Consider the following 14376-nt stretch of genomic DNA (forward strand, 5'->3'; position numbering starts at 1 on the left):
GAATCCCCATCCCTGTATAAGACAGGGAGATGTGGTACTGAGGGACACTGTTTAGCACCAGACTTGGCATAGACAGAGAATGGTTGGACCCAGTGCTCTTCAAAGTCTGTTCCAGCCAAAATACTTCTGTGAGCCTGTGGTTACCACAGGGGTTTTATACACAATGCATTATATACCAAAGGCTATATAAAATCTATTGCATCTGTTGCAACAAATGGTCCCCAGAAAGTCATCACTTAGGTGTAACACAGTATTTATTAAAGTGTGAAATGAAACTGCTGAACAAGGAAATAGTTCATCTACACTTTGAATGAGGTTTTTCTATCATAGAACCATAGAATGGACTGGGCTGGAAGGGACCTTCAAAGGTCATCCGGTTCAACCCCCTCTGCAGTCAGCAGGGGCATCCCCAGCTAGATCACGTTGCTCAGGGCCATGTTGAGCCTCATCTTGAATATCTCCAGGGATGGAGCCTGAACCACCTTCTCTGGGCAACCTGTTCCAGTGCCCAACCACCCTCACAGTAAAGAACTTGTTCTTAACATCAACTCTTAATCTGCTCTTCTCCAGCTTAAAGAGACCCTTGCAAACAGACATCCTTCTTGTAACCCCCATCAGGTCCATGTCCTTCCTATATTGAGGGCTCCAGACCTGTACACAGTACTCCAGGTGAGGTCTCAGCAGAGCAGAGCAAAGTGGCAGAATCCCCTCTCTGGCTCTGCTGGCAATGCTGCTTTGGATGCAGCCCAGGCTGCCCTTGGCCTTCTGTGCTGCAAGCTCACCCTGCCTGCTCCTGTCCAGCTTCTCATCCACCAGCACCCCCAAGTCCTTTTCCTCAGGGCTGCTTTCTCTCCCCTCCTCCCCCAGCCTGTATTGACAGTGAGGATCGCTCCAGCCCAGGCGTAGAACCTTGCACTTGCTCTTGTTGAACCTCACGAGGTTCACCTGGGCACTCATCATTCTGTGTTCCTCTTCATAATTCAACAATTCACATTTCCCTTTCTTCCCACCTTTGAAATTTTGACTACAAAACCCCTTCCTGGTAAGATTTGTTTCCAAGAAAGCAGAGTCATTTTGCTTCCCACAGCCTGAAAGTCGTGCACGACACAACTGTGACTCCCAAGCCCACTTGAAGGAGATCTTACTTTATTCTCCTACACCTGAAACTGAGTTGAAGTAGGGAGCAGATTCCTCTTACCTGCTTGTGAGCATGATCATAAGAGTTGATGTGATTGTCAAACTCCTGGTGTTTGTAGTACTGCTTGTCACAGAGCTCACAGTAGAAGTTGGCTTTAAGATCTTCCAGAGCTTTCGCTATCGTGCTTTTCTTTTCAGCGTAATCCTGGAGCGGGGAGGAAGAGAGGGGGAGGGGGGGACAGAGGGAAAAGCAATGTTAGTTTTTGCCTTTGATGCTGTGAATGGATTTTGTGCTCTGCAGTTAATCACATTTGTAAACATTTGCACACCTCCATAACTAAAAAGCCTTCCCATATTTGCCGTGTTCCGCTGCGCATATTTACTGTCTCTGCTGCGAGCCTGAAGATTTGCACCACTTCAATTTGCTCTGCAGTCGCCAGCTGCCCTTAGGGGCTCTGTCAGAGGCTAGAAAAATTTCCCCCAGGTTCTGTCTAAATACAAATATTTATCATGCTGAAGGGCTGTTTTCCAAGTTAATTTCCATCCAAGCCTCAACTGCTCCAAAGATCTGCCGGATAATAGACTCGAGCAGGGGAAGCGTCGAGAGCCAGCCCACAATAATTCAGTTATCAGGCTCTTACAAGGAAATATGCTGACTAAAAAAAGAAGATAAAATTAAAGCAGCCCTGCTGGCTGCTCCTTGAATGGGTGCACACAGGAGAATAAGAGGAACGTTTTCATAGCTGAGATGGAGTGAGGATCTTCCACAGCTGTGATACCGGGAGACCTACTGGAAGCCTTCCAGGACCTGAAGGGGGCTGCAAGAAGGATGGAGAGAGGCTGTTTGCAAAGGCCTGTGGGGATAGGATGAGGGGCAATGGCTTCAAAGTAGAGCAGGGCAGATTTAGATTGGATGTTAGGAACAAGTTCTTTACTATGAGGGTGGTGAGACACTGGAAGAGGTTGCCCAGGGAGGTGGTTGAGGCCCCATCCCTGGAGATATTCAGAGTGAGGCTGGACAGGGCTCTGGACAACCTGATCTAGTTGGGGATGTCCTTGCTGACTACAGAGGGGGTTGGACTGGGTGGTCTTTGGAGGCCTCTTCTGGCCCAGACCATTCTATGATTCTGTGGAGCACAGTAATGAAGTTTGATCAGGCACTAGGGAGAGGGAAACAAAGACTTTTAAACCTGCAAGAACCAAAAGTACTCAGCCTTAGGAAAATATGAATGGCTGCATTAGACCAGGGCAACCTTTTGAACCTCTGCAAGAGTTTATTCTTTACAACCAAAGAAAGTGACTCTCAGCTAAGGACCATTCCCATTGCTCTGCAGCTGCATCCTGCTGGTTTCATTTGTTACATACTGGCAAAGGTCATCAGCTACCATTTTTCATTCCCTTTGACTATGTCATTCACAGGTCTATACCACACACACACACACACACACACACATCCCACTCTCTCTGAATGATAGAGCTCAGATTTCATAGAATCATAGAATTGTTAGGGTTAGAAAAGGCCTCAAGGATCATCCAGGTCCAACCCTGCTGCTATGGGCAGGGACACCTCACACTACAGCAGCTTGCTCACAGCCACATCCAGCCTGGCTGCAAACACCTCCAAGCATGAGGCTTCTACCTCCTCCCTGGGCAACCTCTGCCAGTCTCTCACCACCCTCATGGGGAAGAACTTCTTCCTAACATCCAATCTCAATCTACCCATTTCTAGTTTTGCTCCATTCCCCCCAGTCCTATAACTTCCTGACGCCCTCAGAAGTCCCTCCCCAGCTTTCCTGTAGCCCCCTTCAGATACTGGAAGGCCACAAGAAGGTCTCCTCAGAGCCTTCTCTTCCCCAGACTGAACAGCCCCAACTCCCTCAGTCTGTCTCCACAGCAGAGCAGCTCCAGCCCTCTGCTCATCCTCGTGGCCCTTCTCTGGACACCTTCCAGCACCTCCAGATCCTTCCTGGAATAGAGGCTCCAGAACTGGACACAGTTTATTCAGGCATCCCTTGTATCTCTGCTTGTGCTGTTCACAGCCTCCAAAAGCAACGGTGCCAGGATGTGCCCTGGTGCCATGCAGCCCTGGATTCAAATTCTCTGTTTTCTGCTCTCTCCTTTCCTGCAATAAGTCTTCAGGTATGAATTTTTTAGAATCATCATAGAGCACTAAACCAACATTTTTATAGCACTCCTTTATCACCCACAGACCCTGCTGCTGTGCAATATTTGGCTGACAGAAGATATTTGTACCCTACTGCTCAACTTCCCCCGGCTTCAGAACCTTCACTCTTCCTCATGGCAGCAAAGGACATCCACAAAACTCAGGGTTGAGCTCCTGGCTTTGAGAACTAAGCAGGAGCAATTAACAGTTAATTGTGGGCAGTGAACTATCAGTTGCCCACAGAAACACATTCACAGCAAATAAACCTAAAGAATCACTGAATCACAGCATATTAAGGGGTTGGAAGGGACCTTGAAAGATCACCCAGTCCAGCCCCCCTGCCAGAGCAGGATCACCTAGAGCAGGTCACACAGGAACACATCCAGGCAGGCTTTGAATAGCTCCAGAGAAGGAGACTCCACAGTCTCTCTGGGCAGCCTGTTCCAGTGCTCTCAGTGAAAAAGCTTTTCCTTATGCTCACATGAAAACTTCTATGCTCCAGCTTGCACCCATTGCCTCTTGTCCTACCATTGGGCATCCCTGAGAACAGCCTGGCTCTGTCCTTCTGACACTTGTCCCTCATAAGCAGTAATGAGGTGACCTCTCGGGCGCCTCCAAGCTACAGAGCCCTCAACTCCCTCAGGCTCTCCTCATGAGCAGGATGTTCCACTCCCTTTACCCTCTTTGTAGCTTTGCACTGGACTCTTTCAAGCAGTTGCCTGAGGTCCTTCTTGAACTGAGGGGCACAGAACTGGACACAATATTCCAGATGTGGCCTCAGCAGAGCAGAGTAGAGAGGGAGGAGAACCTCTCTCGACCTACTCACCACAGCCCTTCTAACCCACCCCAGGATGTCATTGGCCTTCTTGGCCACCAGAGCACATTGCTGCCTCATGGGCATCCTTCCATCCACCAGAATCCCAGGCCCCTGTCCTCTGCACTGCTCTCCAACAGGCCAGTCCCCAACCTATCCTTCTCCATGGGGTTGCTCAGAAGTGTTTGTTTGCACAAACTTTAGCATTGTGCTGCACTTCAAACAACCAAGAAACACAGAAACAAGTAGTTCCCACACACAGGGTCCACAGACTGCCAGATGTGACTTATCAGTTTGAATTTGGTGGGAAAAGATAGAGAATCCTCTCTCCAGACATCCCTGTTAGTCTTTTCCAAGACCTCAGCTTATTGTATTGCACATGTACACACAAAAATCTCTTTAATAAAGCCCTTAATGGAGGATGGTTTAATGGTCATGGTGGTGTTGGGTCAGTGGTTGGACTCAATGAGCTCAGAGGTCTTCTCCAACTGAAATTATTCTATGATTCTATCACAGAATCACAGAATGGTCTGGGCAAGAAGAGGCCTCCAAAGACCATCCAGTCCAACCCCCTCTGCAGTCAGCAGGGATATCCCCAACTAGATCAGGTTGCCCAGAGCCCTGTCCAGCCTCACCTTGAATATCTCCAGGGATGGGACCTCAACCACCTCCCTGGGCAACCTGTTCCAGCATTCCACCACCCTCGAGGTAAAGATCTTGTTCCTGACATCCAATCTAAATCTGCTCTGCTCTAGGAGAAGCAGTGCACATACAGCCAGACACAACCTCTTGGGACTGCACACTCCAGGAAGCCAGGTGTGTTGGAAGGTGACAAAGGCTTACACGGATGTGTGCCTCCCTGTAATTCACTAAGAAGTCACAGTCTCACAGTATCACTAAGGTTGGAAGAGACCCCAAGGATCATCGAGTCCAACCTGTCTCCACAGACCTCATGACTAGACCATGGCACCAAGTATCACAGTATCACTAAGGTTGGAAGAGACCCCAAGGATCATCGAGTCCAACCTGTCTCCACAGACCTCATGACTAGACCATGGCATCAAGTATCACAGTATCACTAAGGTTGGAAGAGACCTCAAAGATCATTGAGTCCAACCTGTTTCCGCAGACCTCACGACTAGACCATGGCACCAAGTGCCACATCCAATCCCCTCTTGAACACCTCCAGGGATGGGGACTCCACCACCTCCCTGGGCAGCACATCCCAGTGACGAACGACTCGCTCAGTGAAGAACTTTCTCCTCACCTCGAGTCTAAACCTCCCCTGGAACAGCTTGAGACTGTGTCCCCTAAAGTCACAACCTTGGGGGAAAAAAATATCAGCTCCTTCTCACTCAGACAAGATCCATCCTCAACTAGATCAGGTTGCCCAGAGCCCTGCTTGCTCCTTGTGGCCACGAGACCTCCCCGGGCCGCGGCAGGATCGTGAGGCTGAGTTTTGGTAGCCGCAAGGATGGCCGCAGGAGTCGAGGGGAGTCTGATTTCAAGGATAGCTGGAGAACAGAAAGAGGAGAGCACAGGCTGCTGGCTCTTTGCCTGCTGGGCTATTTCTATTGATTTCACAAGGAGTGCTGCTTTGGAAGAGAAGGCTTTCGCTGCCTCTATCGATTTTGATGAGGGATAATTGTCCAAAAACTGACAGTTAAAAATTGCAATCTCTGGACCTTGACAGGACTGGGCAATGGATTGCAGACAGAAATGACCTGGAAACTTGGAGGAGAATAATCCTGGAGTGAAAAAAAGGCAGCTAAAAGAGAAAAAAAAATGTATATAAAAAGACAAAAAACCAAAACCCTCTCACTGGAAATGGGGAAATATGATCAAGCTTAGTCTTGATTTAATCAAGATTGCCAACCATCCTGGAAGTTTCAAAAGAACTCTGAATTATGATTCAGCTGCCTAATGAAACTCAGAATGGAGTGTCACTTAGTTTCATTATGATTTTTTCTTCCCCCCACTGAAATGCTTATTATCTGAAAGCCTGCAGCTGTAACTCACTGTGGCTATTTCTCAACATTTAGGTGAAAGATCTCTAATAAGTGATCACATCTATCAGCTGGCTTTATTTCCCTCAATCAGAGAATCAGAGAATTGTCAGGGTTGGAAGGGACCTCGAGGATCAGCCAGGTCCAAACCCCCTGCCATGGGCAGGGACACCTCACACTACAGCAGCTTGCTCACAGCCACAGCCAGCCTGGCTGCAAATACCTCCAGGGATGAGGCTTCTACCACCTCCCTGGGCAACCTCTGCCAGTGTCTCACCACCCTCATGGGATAAAACATCTTGCTAACACCCAATCTCCTTCTCCTTCCCTGCTCCTGCTGGCCACACTATTCTTGATGCAGGCCAGGATGCCACTGGCCTTCTTGGCCACCTGGGCACACTGCTGCCTCATGTTTAGGCAGCTGTCAATCAGCACCCCCAGGTCCCTCTCTGTTTGGCAGCTCTCAGCCACTCTGACCCCAGCCTGTAGCTCTGCCTGGGGCTGCTGTGGCCAAAGTGCAGCCCCTGGCACTTGGACTTGTTAAATGCCATCCTGTTGGACTCTGCCCATCTGTCCAGCCTGGCAAGGTCCCTCTGCAGAGCCCTCCTGACCTCTAACAGATCAACACCTGCTCCCAGCTTGGTGTCTCCTGCAAATTTATTGATGACTGACTCAATCCCCTCATCCAGATCATTAATGAATGTATTAAACAGGCTGGGGCCCAGCACTGATCCCTGGGGCACACCACTGGTACCTGGCTGCCAGCTGGCTATGGCACCATTCACCACTCTCTGGGCTCAGCCCTCCAGCCACTTCCTAACCCATACTTCTGCAGAAAGGTCAGCTAGGCAAAAAAAAACCAACCTAAAACCAGGAAAAAAAGAGTGTGAAATTATAATACATCATCTACTCCATGGTGATTGCCAGGGTGAATATTCTTCCTTTCCAACAACTGGGAGCTCCTTTTCACTGCAGTAAGCTATTCTGTGTGTACTGGAGACTGAAAAAAGGGTCAGGCTTGCAAGTCACAGCAGAGTAAAAGGTATTACAGAAATAAAGCTCTTCTTCAGGATAATTTACTGCTATAGTCATCCCAGAGAGGATTAAACTGCTTTGGGCTGATCCCCTGGATTAGACCACATTAGACCTGACAGATGTTCCAGTGTAACCTTGCTCCACAAGAAATATTTAAAGCACTATTTTGTGTCCTGGTAACTTAAAAAAAAACACCCCAACAACACAGGGGTAATTGTATTTAGAACACTGTCAAAAAGACCTGAGCTAATCCTCTTCATTTGACAAAACTATATATAGAATAATACAGAATTCACCAGGTTGGAAAAGACCTTTGAGATCATCGAGTCCAACCTATCACCCAACACCACCTAATCAACTCAACCATGGCACCAAGCACCCCATCCAGTCTCTTCCTAAACACCTCCAGGGATGGGGACTCCACCACCTCCCAGGGCAGCACATCCCAATGGCCAATCTCTCTCTTTGGGAAGAACTTCTTCCTCACTTTGAGCCTAAACCTCCCCTGGTGCAGCTTGAGACTGTGTCCTCTTGTTCTGGTGCTTGGTGCCTGGGAGAAGAGACCAACCTCCTCCTGGCTACCACCTCCCTGCAGGGAGTTGTAGAGAGCAACAAGGTCTCCCCTGAGCCTCTTCTTCTCCAGGCTAAGCAACCCCAGCTCCCTCAGCCTCTCCTCCCAGGGCTGTGCTCCAGACCCCTCCCCAGCTTTGTTGCCCTTCTCTGGACACCTTCCAGCATCTCAACATCTTTCCTAACCTGAGGAGCCCAGAACTGGACACAGGACTCAAGGTGTGGCCTAACCAGTGCTGAGCACAGGGCACAATGACTTCCCTGCTCCTGCTGGCCACACTATTCTTGATGCAGGCCAGGGTGCCATTGGCCTTCTTGGCCACCTGGGCACACTGCTGGCTCATGTTCAACCAATACCTCCAGGTTCCTCTCTGCCTGGCTGCTCTCCAGCTACTCTGACCCCAGCCTGTAGCTGTGTCAAAGGCCTTGTTGTGATACCTTTACTTTCCCTGCAGACAACCACTTCCAACCAAAACACTTATTCCCCACAAGACAGCTAATCTGTGCACTTGAAAATGCCATTGGAGGCATGCAAACAGTTCTACAACTGTTTTCTGAGCTCCCTGATAAACACACAGACAGCATTTCACATTTAGATAAACAGCCTAGCATTAAGATAAATAGCATAGTGAAATTAGAAGGGAACAGCCAGATTTGTTTCAATTAGTCCTGCTGGCTTCCTAAGGGCCATCCTCATGTGTTTCTGAAACACCTAAATTGTTAACCACCAACCTAATGCAAGCATTCTGCAGGAATGGGAAGAGAGTTGAAGAGGGAGAGAGCTGGATTCAGCAGAGGGCAAAGCAATGCAGAACAGGGTCCTGCAATGGGAGGGAAGAGGAAGGGAAGAGGAAGGGAAGAGGAAGGGAAGAGGAAGGGAAGAGGAAGGGAAGAGGAAGGGAAGAGGAAGGGAAGAGGAAGGGAAGAGGAAGGGAAGAGGAAGGGAAGAGGAAGGGAAGAGGAAGGGAAGAGGACGGGAAGAGGAAGGGAAGAGGAAGGGAAGAGGAAGGGAAGAGGAAGGGAAGAGGAAGGGAAGAGGAAGGGAAGAGGAAGGGAAGAGGAAGGGAAGAGGAAGGGAAGAGGAAGGGAAGAGGAAGGGAAGAGGAAGGGAAGAGGAAGGGAAGAGGAAGGGAAGAGGAAGGGAAGAGGAAGGGAAGAGGAAGGGAAGAGGAAGGGAAGAGGAAGGGAAGAGGAAGGGAAGAGGAAGGGAAGAGGAAGGGAAGAGGAAGGGAAGAGGAAGGGAAGAGGAAGGGAAGAGGAAGGGAAGAGGAAGGGAAGAGGAAGGGAAGAGGAAGGGAAGAGGAAGGGAAGAGGAAGGGAAGAGGAAGGGAAGAGGAAGGGAAGAGGAAGGGAAGAGGAAGGGAAGAGGAAGGGAAGAGGAAGGGAAGAGGAAGGGAAGAGGAAGGGAAGAGGAAGGGAAGAGGAAGGGAAGAGGAAGGGAAGAGGAAGGGAAGAGGAAGGGAAGAGGAAGGGAAGAGGAAGGGAAGAGGAAGGGAAGAGGAAGGGAAGAGGAAGGGAAGAGGAAGGGAAGAGGAAGGGAAGAGGAAGGGAAGAGGAAGGGAAGAGGAAGGGAAGAGGAAGGGAAGAGGAAGGGAAGAGGAAGGGAAGAGGAAGGGAAGAGGAAGGGAAGAGGAAGGGAAGAGGAAGGGAAGAGGAAGGATAAACCAGGTTGGAAGAGACTCCAGAACCTCCCTGGGGAGCCTGTTCCAGTGGTCTGAGACCCTTACAGTAAAGAAGTTCTTCCTCATCTTGAAGTAGAACTTCTGTGGTGTAGTGTACATCCATCACTCCTCCTATGACAGGGTACAAGTGAGAAGAGGAGGCACAAGTCAGAAGAGACAAATGCAGAGCCCTCAGCTCCCTCAGTCTCTCCTCGTAAGGAAGATGTTCCACTCCGTTCATCATCTTTGTGGCTCTGTACTGGACTCTCTCAAGCAGTTCCCTGAGGTCCTTCTTGAACTGAGGGGCCCAGAATTGGACACAATATTTGAGATGCAGCCTCACCAAGGCAGAGCAGAGGGGGAGGAGAACCTCTCTCGACCTACTAACCACAACTAACTGTTGTGCATAGATCTGTGGAATTGTTTATTTATCCCTCCCTTGACCTACCAACCACAACTAACTGAGTATTTTCATGCCAATACTTCAAAACCTCCTTCCAGGTAAAGCATGCACTTAGAAGGGGAGAGTGCTGGCTCTCTTTGCCTGGATATTTGGATTAAGGAGGAGCTCTTCATTAGTGCTAATAAGAAAGCATGGGTCTAGTCACAGCAGAGAAAAAAGGTTATCTACCCTCCTCATCTTTTGAAGTCCACACAAGGCAGACCTGAAGAAGGTTTTGCTGTAGAAAAAGCAAGAAGGCTTAAGTCTAGATAATATCTTCTTCACTGAATGCTCATCACTGTTTAATGATGAGCAAGAGAAGAAAGAATCTGGCCTTAATCTCCTCTACTCCTCGGCATTAAGGAGTCCAGGCACACAGTTTAATTAGGGCAGGATTTTGATTTTAGAACATCCTGGGCCTGATCTTTGGCATTTAATTTCTGTATAGCAGGCATGTAGACCTCTAAAGATTTTCATAGCTACTCAATGTAACTTCATTGACAGGGAAGTGTCTAAGGTAATTAGACTCTTTGGGAAAATCAGGTTTCTCTGTTTGATCCATCCAGTGATACACTTCACCAAATGAAGTGCCTTTAAACTCTGCAGAACTTCCAGCCCCAGAGATGGAGTGGAAAACCCTTCCTGAGCCTGGAAACTGAGCACTGGAACAAATGGTGTTCCAAGAGGGCCAAGGGGATCCTGGGGGGCATTCAGAGGAGTGTGTCCAGCGGATCCAGGGAGGTTCTCCTCCCCCTCTACTCTGCCCTGCTGAGACCTCACCTGGAATATTGCAGCCAGTTCTGGGCTCCCCAGTTCAGGAGGGACAGGGATCTGCTGGAGAGAGATCAATGGAGTGCTACCAGGATGCTGAAGGGACTGGAGCACTGCCTGATGAGGAAAGGCTGAGAGCCCTGGGGCTGTTTAGTCTGGAGAAGACTGAGAGGGGTAAAATCAATGCTTCTAAATATCTAGGGCTGGGGGTCAAGAGGGAGGGGACAGGCTCTGCTCACTTGCACCCTGTGATAGCACAAGGGGCAATGGATCTAAACTACAGCACAGGAGGTTCCACCTCAGCATGAGGAAGAACTTCTTCACTGTGAGGTTCACAGAGCACTGGAATGTTCAGCCTGATGAGGGCAGAGTAGAGGGGGAGGAGAACCTCTCTCAACCTACTGACCACAGTCCTTCCAATCCACCCCAGGATGGCAGCCATGGTGTTTGTTCAGTGCAGAGCTGTGGTGGCCACTGAAGTAAAGTGCTCCTGGAAATGCCCCCAGCAGGCTTGGTGTTTTTTCTTTACAGACCCTTTTACTGTTTCCCTTTTACTATAGCTTTCCAGACCATTAAACCTTTTCATGCAAATTTACTATCTTTTTATAGCTTCAGGGACCCATCATGACTGGCCTTACACTATATGCTTTGAAGTTACATGCCATAAGCACTGAAATACTCAGACATTGAAAAAGAGACCTCAGAAGTGGGCCAGGCCTGAAACACTCCAGGCAGGTTTGTGTGCCTGCCCAGCAAGTCCTGGGCCAGCCTGGGTGTAGCTCTGAGCAGCCTGCTCTAGTGTGAGGTGTCCTTGCCTATGGCAGGGGGCTTGGAATTGGATCATCCTTGAGGTCCCTTCTAACCCTGATAATTCTATGATTCTGAAACATGGAATATGCTGCCCAGGGAGGTGGTGGAGTCACCATCCCTGGAGGTGTTCAAAGAAGGGACTGGACGTGGCACTTGGTGCCATGGTCTAGTCATGAGGTCTGTGGTGCCAGGTTGGACTTGATGATCTTTGAGGTCTCTTCCAACCTTGGTGGTTCTGTGATTCTGTGAAACACTTCCAGCTGCAAACCAGGATGGTCTGCTCTGATGCATAGCTGATGATCTGCATCTCACTGGAGGGAAGCATCTCCTACATTTCGTTGCTAAGTAGAACACATCCTGTAGGGATGGACCAGTGTACTTTAAATTTTAGTGGGAAAATACCAACCATGACAACAAACAACCCCAAACCCCACTAGGAATTACACTCCTGAGCTCCTTCAGTACATAGACTCATAGAATGGTCTGGGTTGGAAGAGACTTCTAAAGGTCATCCAGTCCAACCCCCTCTGCAGTCAACAGGGACATCCCCAACTAGGTCAGGTTGCCCAGGGCCTTATTGAGCCTCACCTTGAATATCTCCAGGGGTAGAACCTCAACCACCTCTCTGGGCAATCTGTTCTAATGCTTAACCACCCTCATAGTAAAGAACTTGTTCCTAACATCCAATCTAAATTTGCTCTGCTCTAGTTTGAAGCCATTGTCTCTCATCCTGTCCCTGCAGGCTTTTGCAAACAGTCCCTTTCCAGGGTTTTTGCAGCCCCCATTGAGGTCCTGGCAGGTTGCCCTTAGGTCTCTCTCTGGAGCCTTCTAGTCTCCAAGCTGAGCACCCCCAGCTCCCTCAGCCTGTCCTTGGAGCAGAGGTGCTCCAAATCCCCTGCTCATTTCTGCTCATGAATATGGATGAGATTAAGATTTGCAATATGATGCAGTAAATATTTATTTTCCTAAAATGAATCCTCAGTGTTACCACAGCCAGAAAATAAAAGACTTCACTTGAACACCATAGCAGTGGAGGGGGGTGGGGGAAGGCAGCATAAGTCCTTTGGGCATCTTTAAATAACTCAAATCAATCTTGGTATTCAGAAGCCCAAGTAAAAAGTTTCTCCTAATGAGGAAAAGGAATTAAGTTTAAATTTGCCATAGAGAAAACCCCTTGGGAAAACCAAACCAAACCCAACCCAACCCAACCCCTTCTGGAGTACTGTGTCCAGTTCTGGAGCCCCTATTACAAGAGGGATATGGACATGCTGGAAGGTGTCCAGAGAAGGGCCATGAGGATGAGCAGAGGGCTGGAGCACCTCTCCTGTGAGGACAGACTGAAGGAGTTGGGGCTGTTCAGTCTGGAGAGGAGAAGGCTCCAAGGTGACCTCATTGTGGCCTTCCAGTATCTGAAGGGGGCTACAAGAAGGCTGGGGAGGGACTGCTCAGGATCTCAGGTAGTGATAGGACTAGGGGGAATGGAATGAAGCTGGAGGTGGGGAGATTCAGGCTGGACATGAGGAAGAAGTTCTTCACTGTGAGAGTGATGAAGCCCTGGAATGGGCTGTCCAGGGAGGTGGTTGAGGTCCCGTCCCTGGAGGTGTTTAAGCCCAGGCTGGATGAGGCTCTGGCCAGCCTGATCTAGTGTGAGGTGTTGGAACTAGATGATCCTTGTGGTCCCTTCCAACCCTGACTGATTCTATGGTTCCATGAAAACAAAATATAACAACACAACTCCTAGAAATGTCTTCTACTTGGGGGTTGATTCCAAATACTCTTTAGAAGCAGCAATGGAGCGTGATGAAGATGCTCAGTCTAAGTGGAAAGACAACGATGCTGCCTAGACAACAAGAAATGAGGCTGCAAGAGCAGTACTTTGCAAACACACGTTGAACATCCTTTTCTTTCATCTCTGAGACTGTTTTGTAAGCTGCCAAAACAGGAGAAGAACCCTGCAGGAGGCCTGATTTACCTTGGTGGAGCTATGCTAGCTGAATGACGAGTGAACCAGACAGGACTAACACCGTGCACCCACACAGGGTGATGGAGTGAGGGAGCTCTGCAAGAAAAGACCTTGGAGTCCTGGTTGATAATAAGTTATCCATGGGACAGCAATGTGCCCTGGTGGCCAAGAAGGCCACCAGTGTGTCTATTTAGAATCACAGAATCATAGAATTGATAAGGTTGGAAAAGACCTCAGAGATCATCAAGCCCAACCACCAACCCAAGACCTCATGACTACTGAACCATGGCACCAAGTGCCACATCCAATCCCCTCTTGAACACCTCCAGGGATGGGGACTCCACCACCTCCCAGGGCAGCCCATTCCAATGGCTAACAACTCTCTCTGGGGAGAACTTTCTTCTCACCTCCAGCCTAAACCTCCCCTGGTACAGCTTGAGACTGTGTCCTCTTGTTCTGGTGCTGCTTGCCTGGGAGAGGAGACCAACCCCCACCTGGCTACAACCTCCCTTCAGGGAGTTGTAGACAGCAATGAGGTCTCCTCTGAGCCTCCTCTTCCCCAGGCTAAGCAGCCCCAGCTCCCTCAGCCTCCCCTCATAGAGCTTCTACTTCAAACCCCTCCCCAGACTTGTTGACCTTCTCTGGATCCATTCTAGTATCTCAATGTCCTTCTTAAACTGAGGGACCCAGAACTGGACACAAGGACTCAAGGTGTGGCCTAACCAGCATTGAGCACAGGGCACAATGACCTCCCTGCTCCTGCTGGCCACACTGTTCCTGATGCAGGCCAGAATGCCATTGACCTTCTTGGCCACCTGGGCACACTGCTGGCTCATGTTCAGGCTCACAAGGTGAGCCTGGTTTATGTTCTCCCTGGAGAGAGACGACAAAGAAAAGCATCACAAAAGGAGTGGAAAAGAGGCTGAGACAACAACAAAACACAACTGACAGGAGATTGGATTAAGTCTCTCTGATAAGCTGGCTGCTGAAGCATCACTCTACA

At 49.2% G+C, this 14376-nt stretch overlaps 1 protein-coding gene across 1 annotated transcript in view; it reads right to left on the reverse strand.

Annotated features, from left to right (window-relative positions):
- The window catches only part of ZNF804A (zinc finger protein 804A), a 161171-nt gene that overhangs the window by 37418 nt on the left and 109377 nt on the right, over positions 1 to 14376 (reverse strand). The window contains exon 2 of the mRNA XM_054177049.1: positions 1199 to 1342. Coding sequence (XP_054033024.1) covers positions 1199 to 1342 — 144 coding nt within the window. The remainder of the gene's footprint in view (positions 1 to 1198; positions 1343 to 14376) is intronic.

Source organism: Dryobates pubescens, chromosome 37 (assembly GCF_014839835.1).
Source record: "Dryobates pubescens isolate bDryPub1 chromosome 37, bDryPub1.pri, whole genome shotgun sequence".
NCBI lineage: Eukaryota > Metazoa > Chordata > Aves > Piciformes > Picidae > Dryobates > Dryobates pubescens.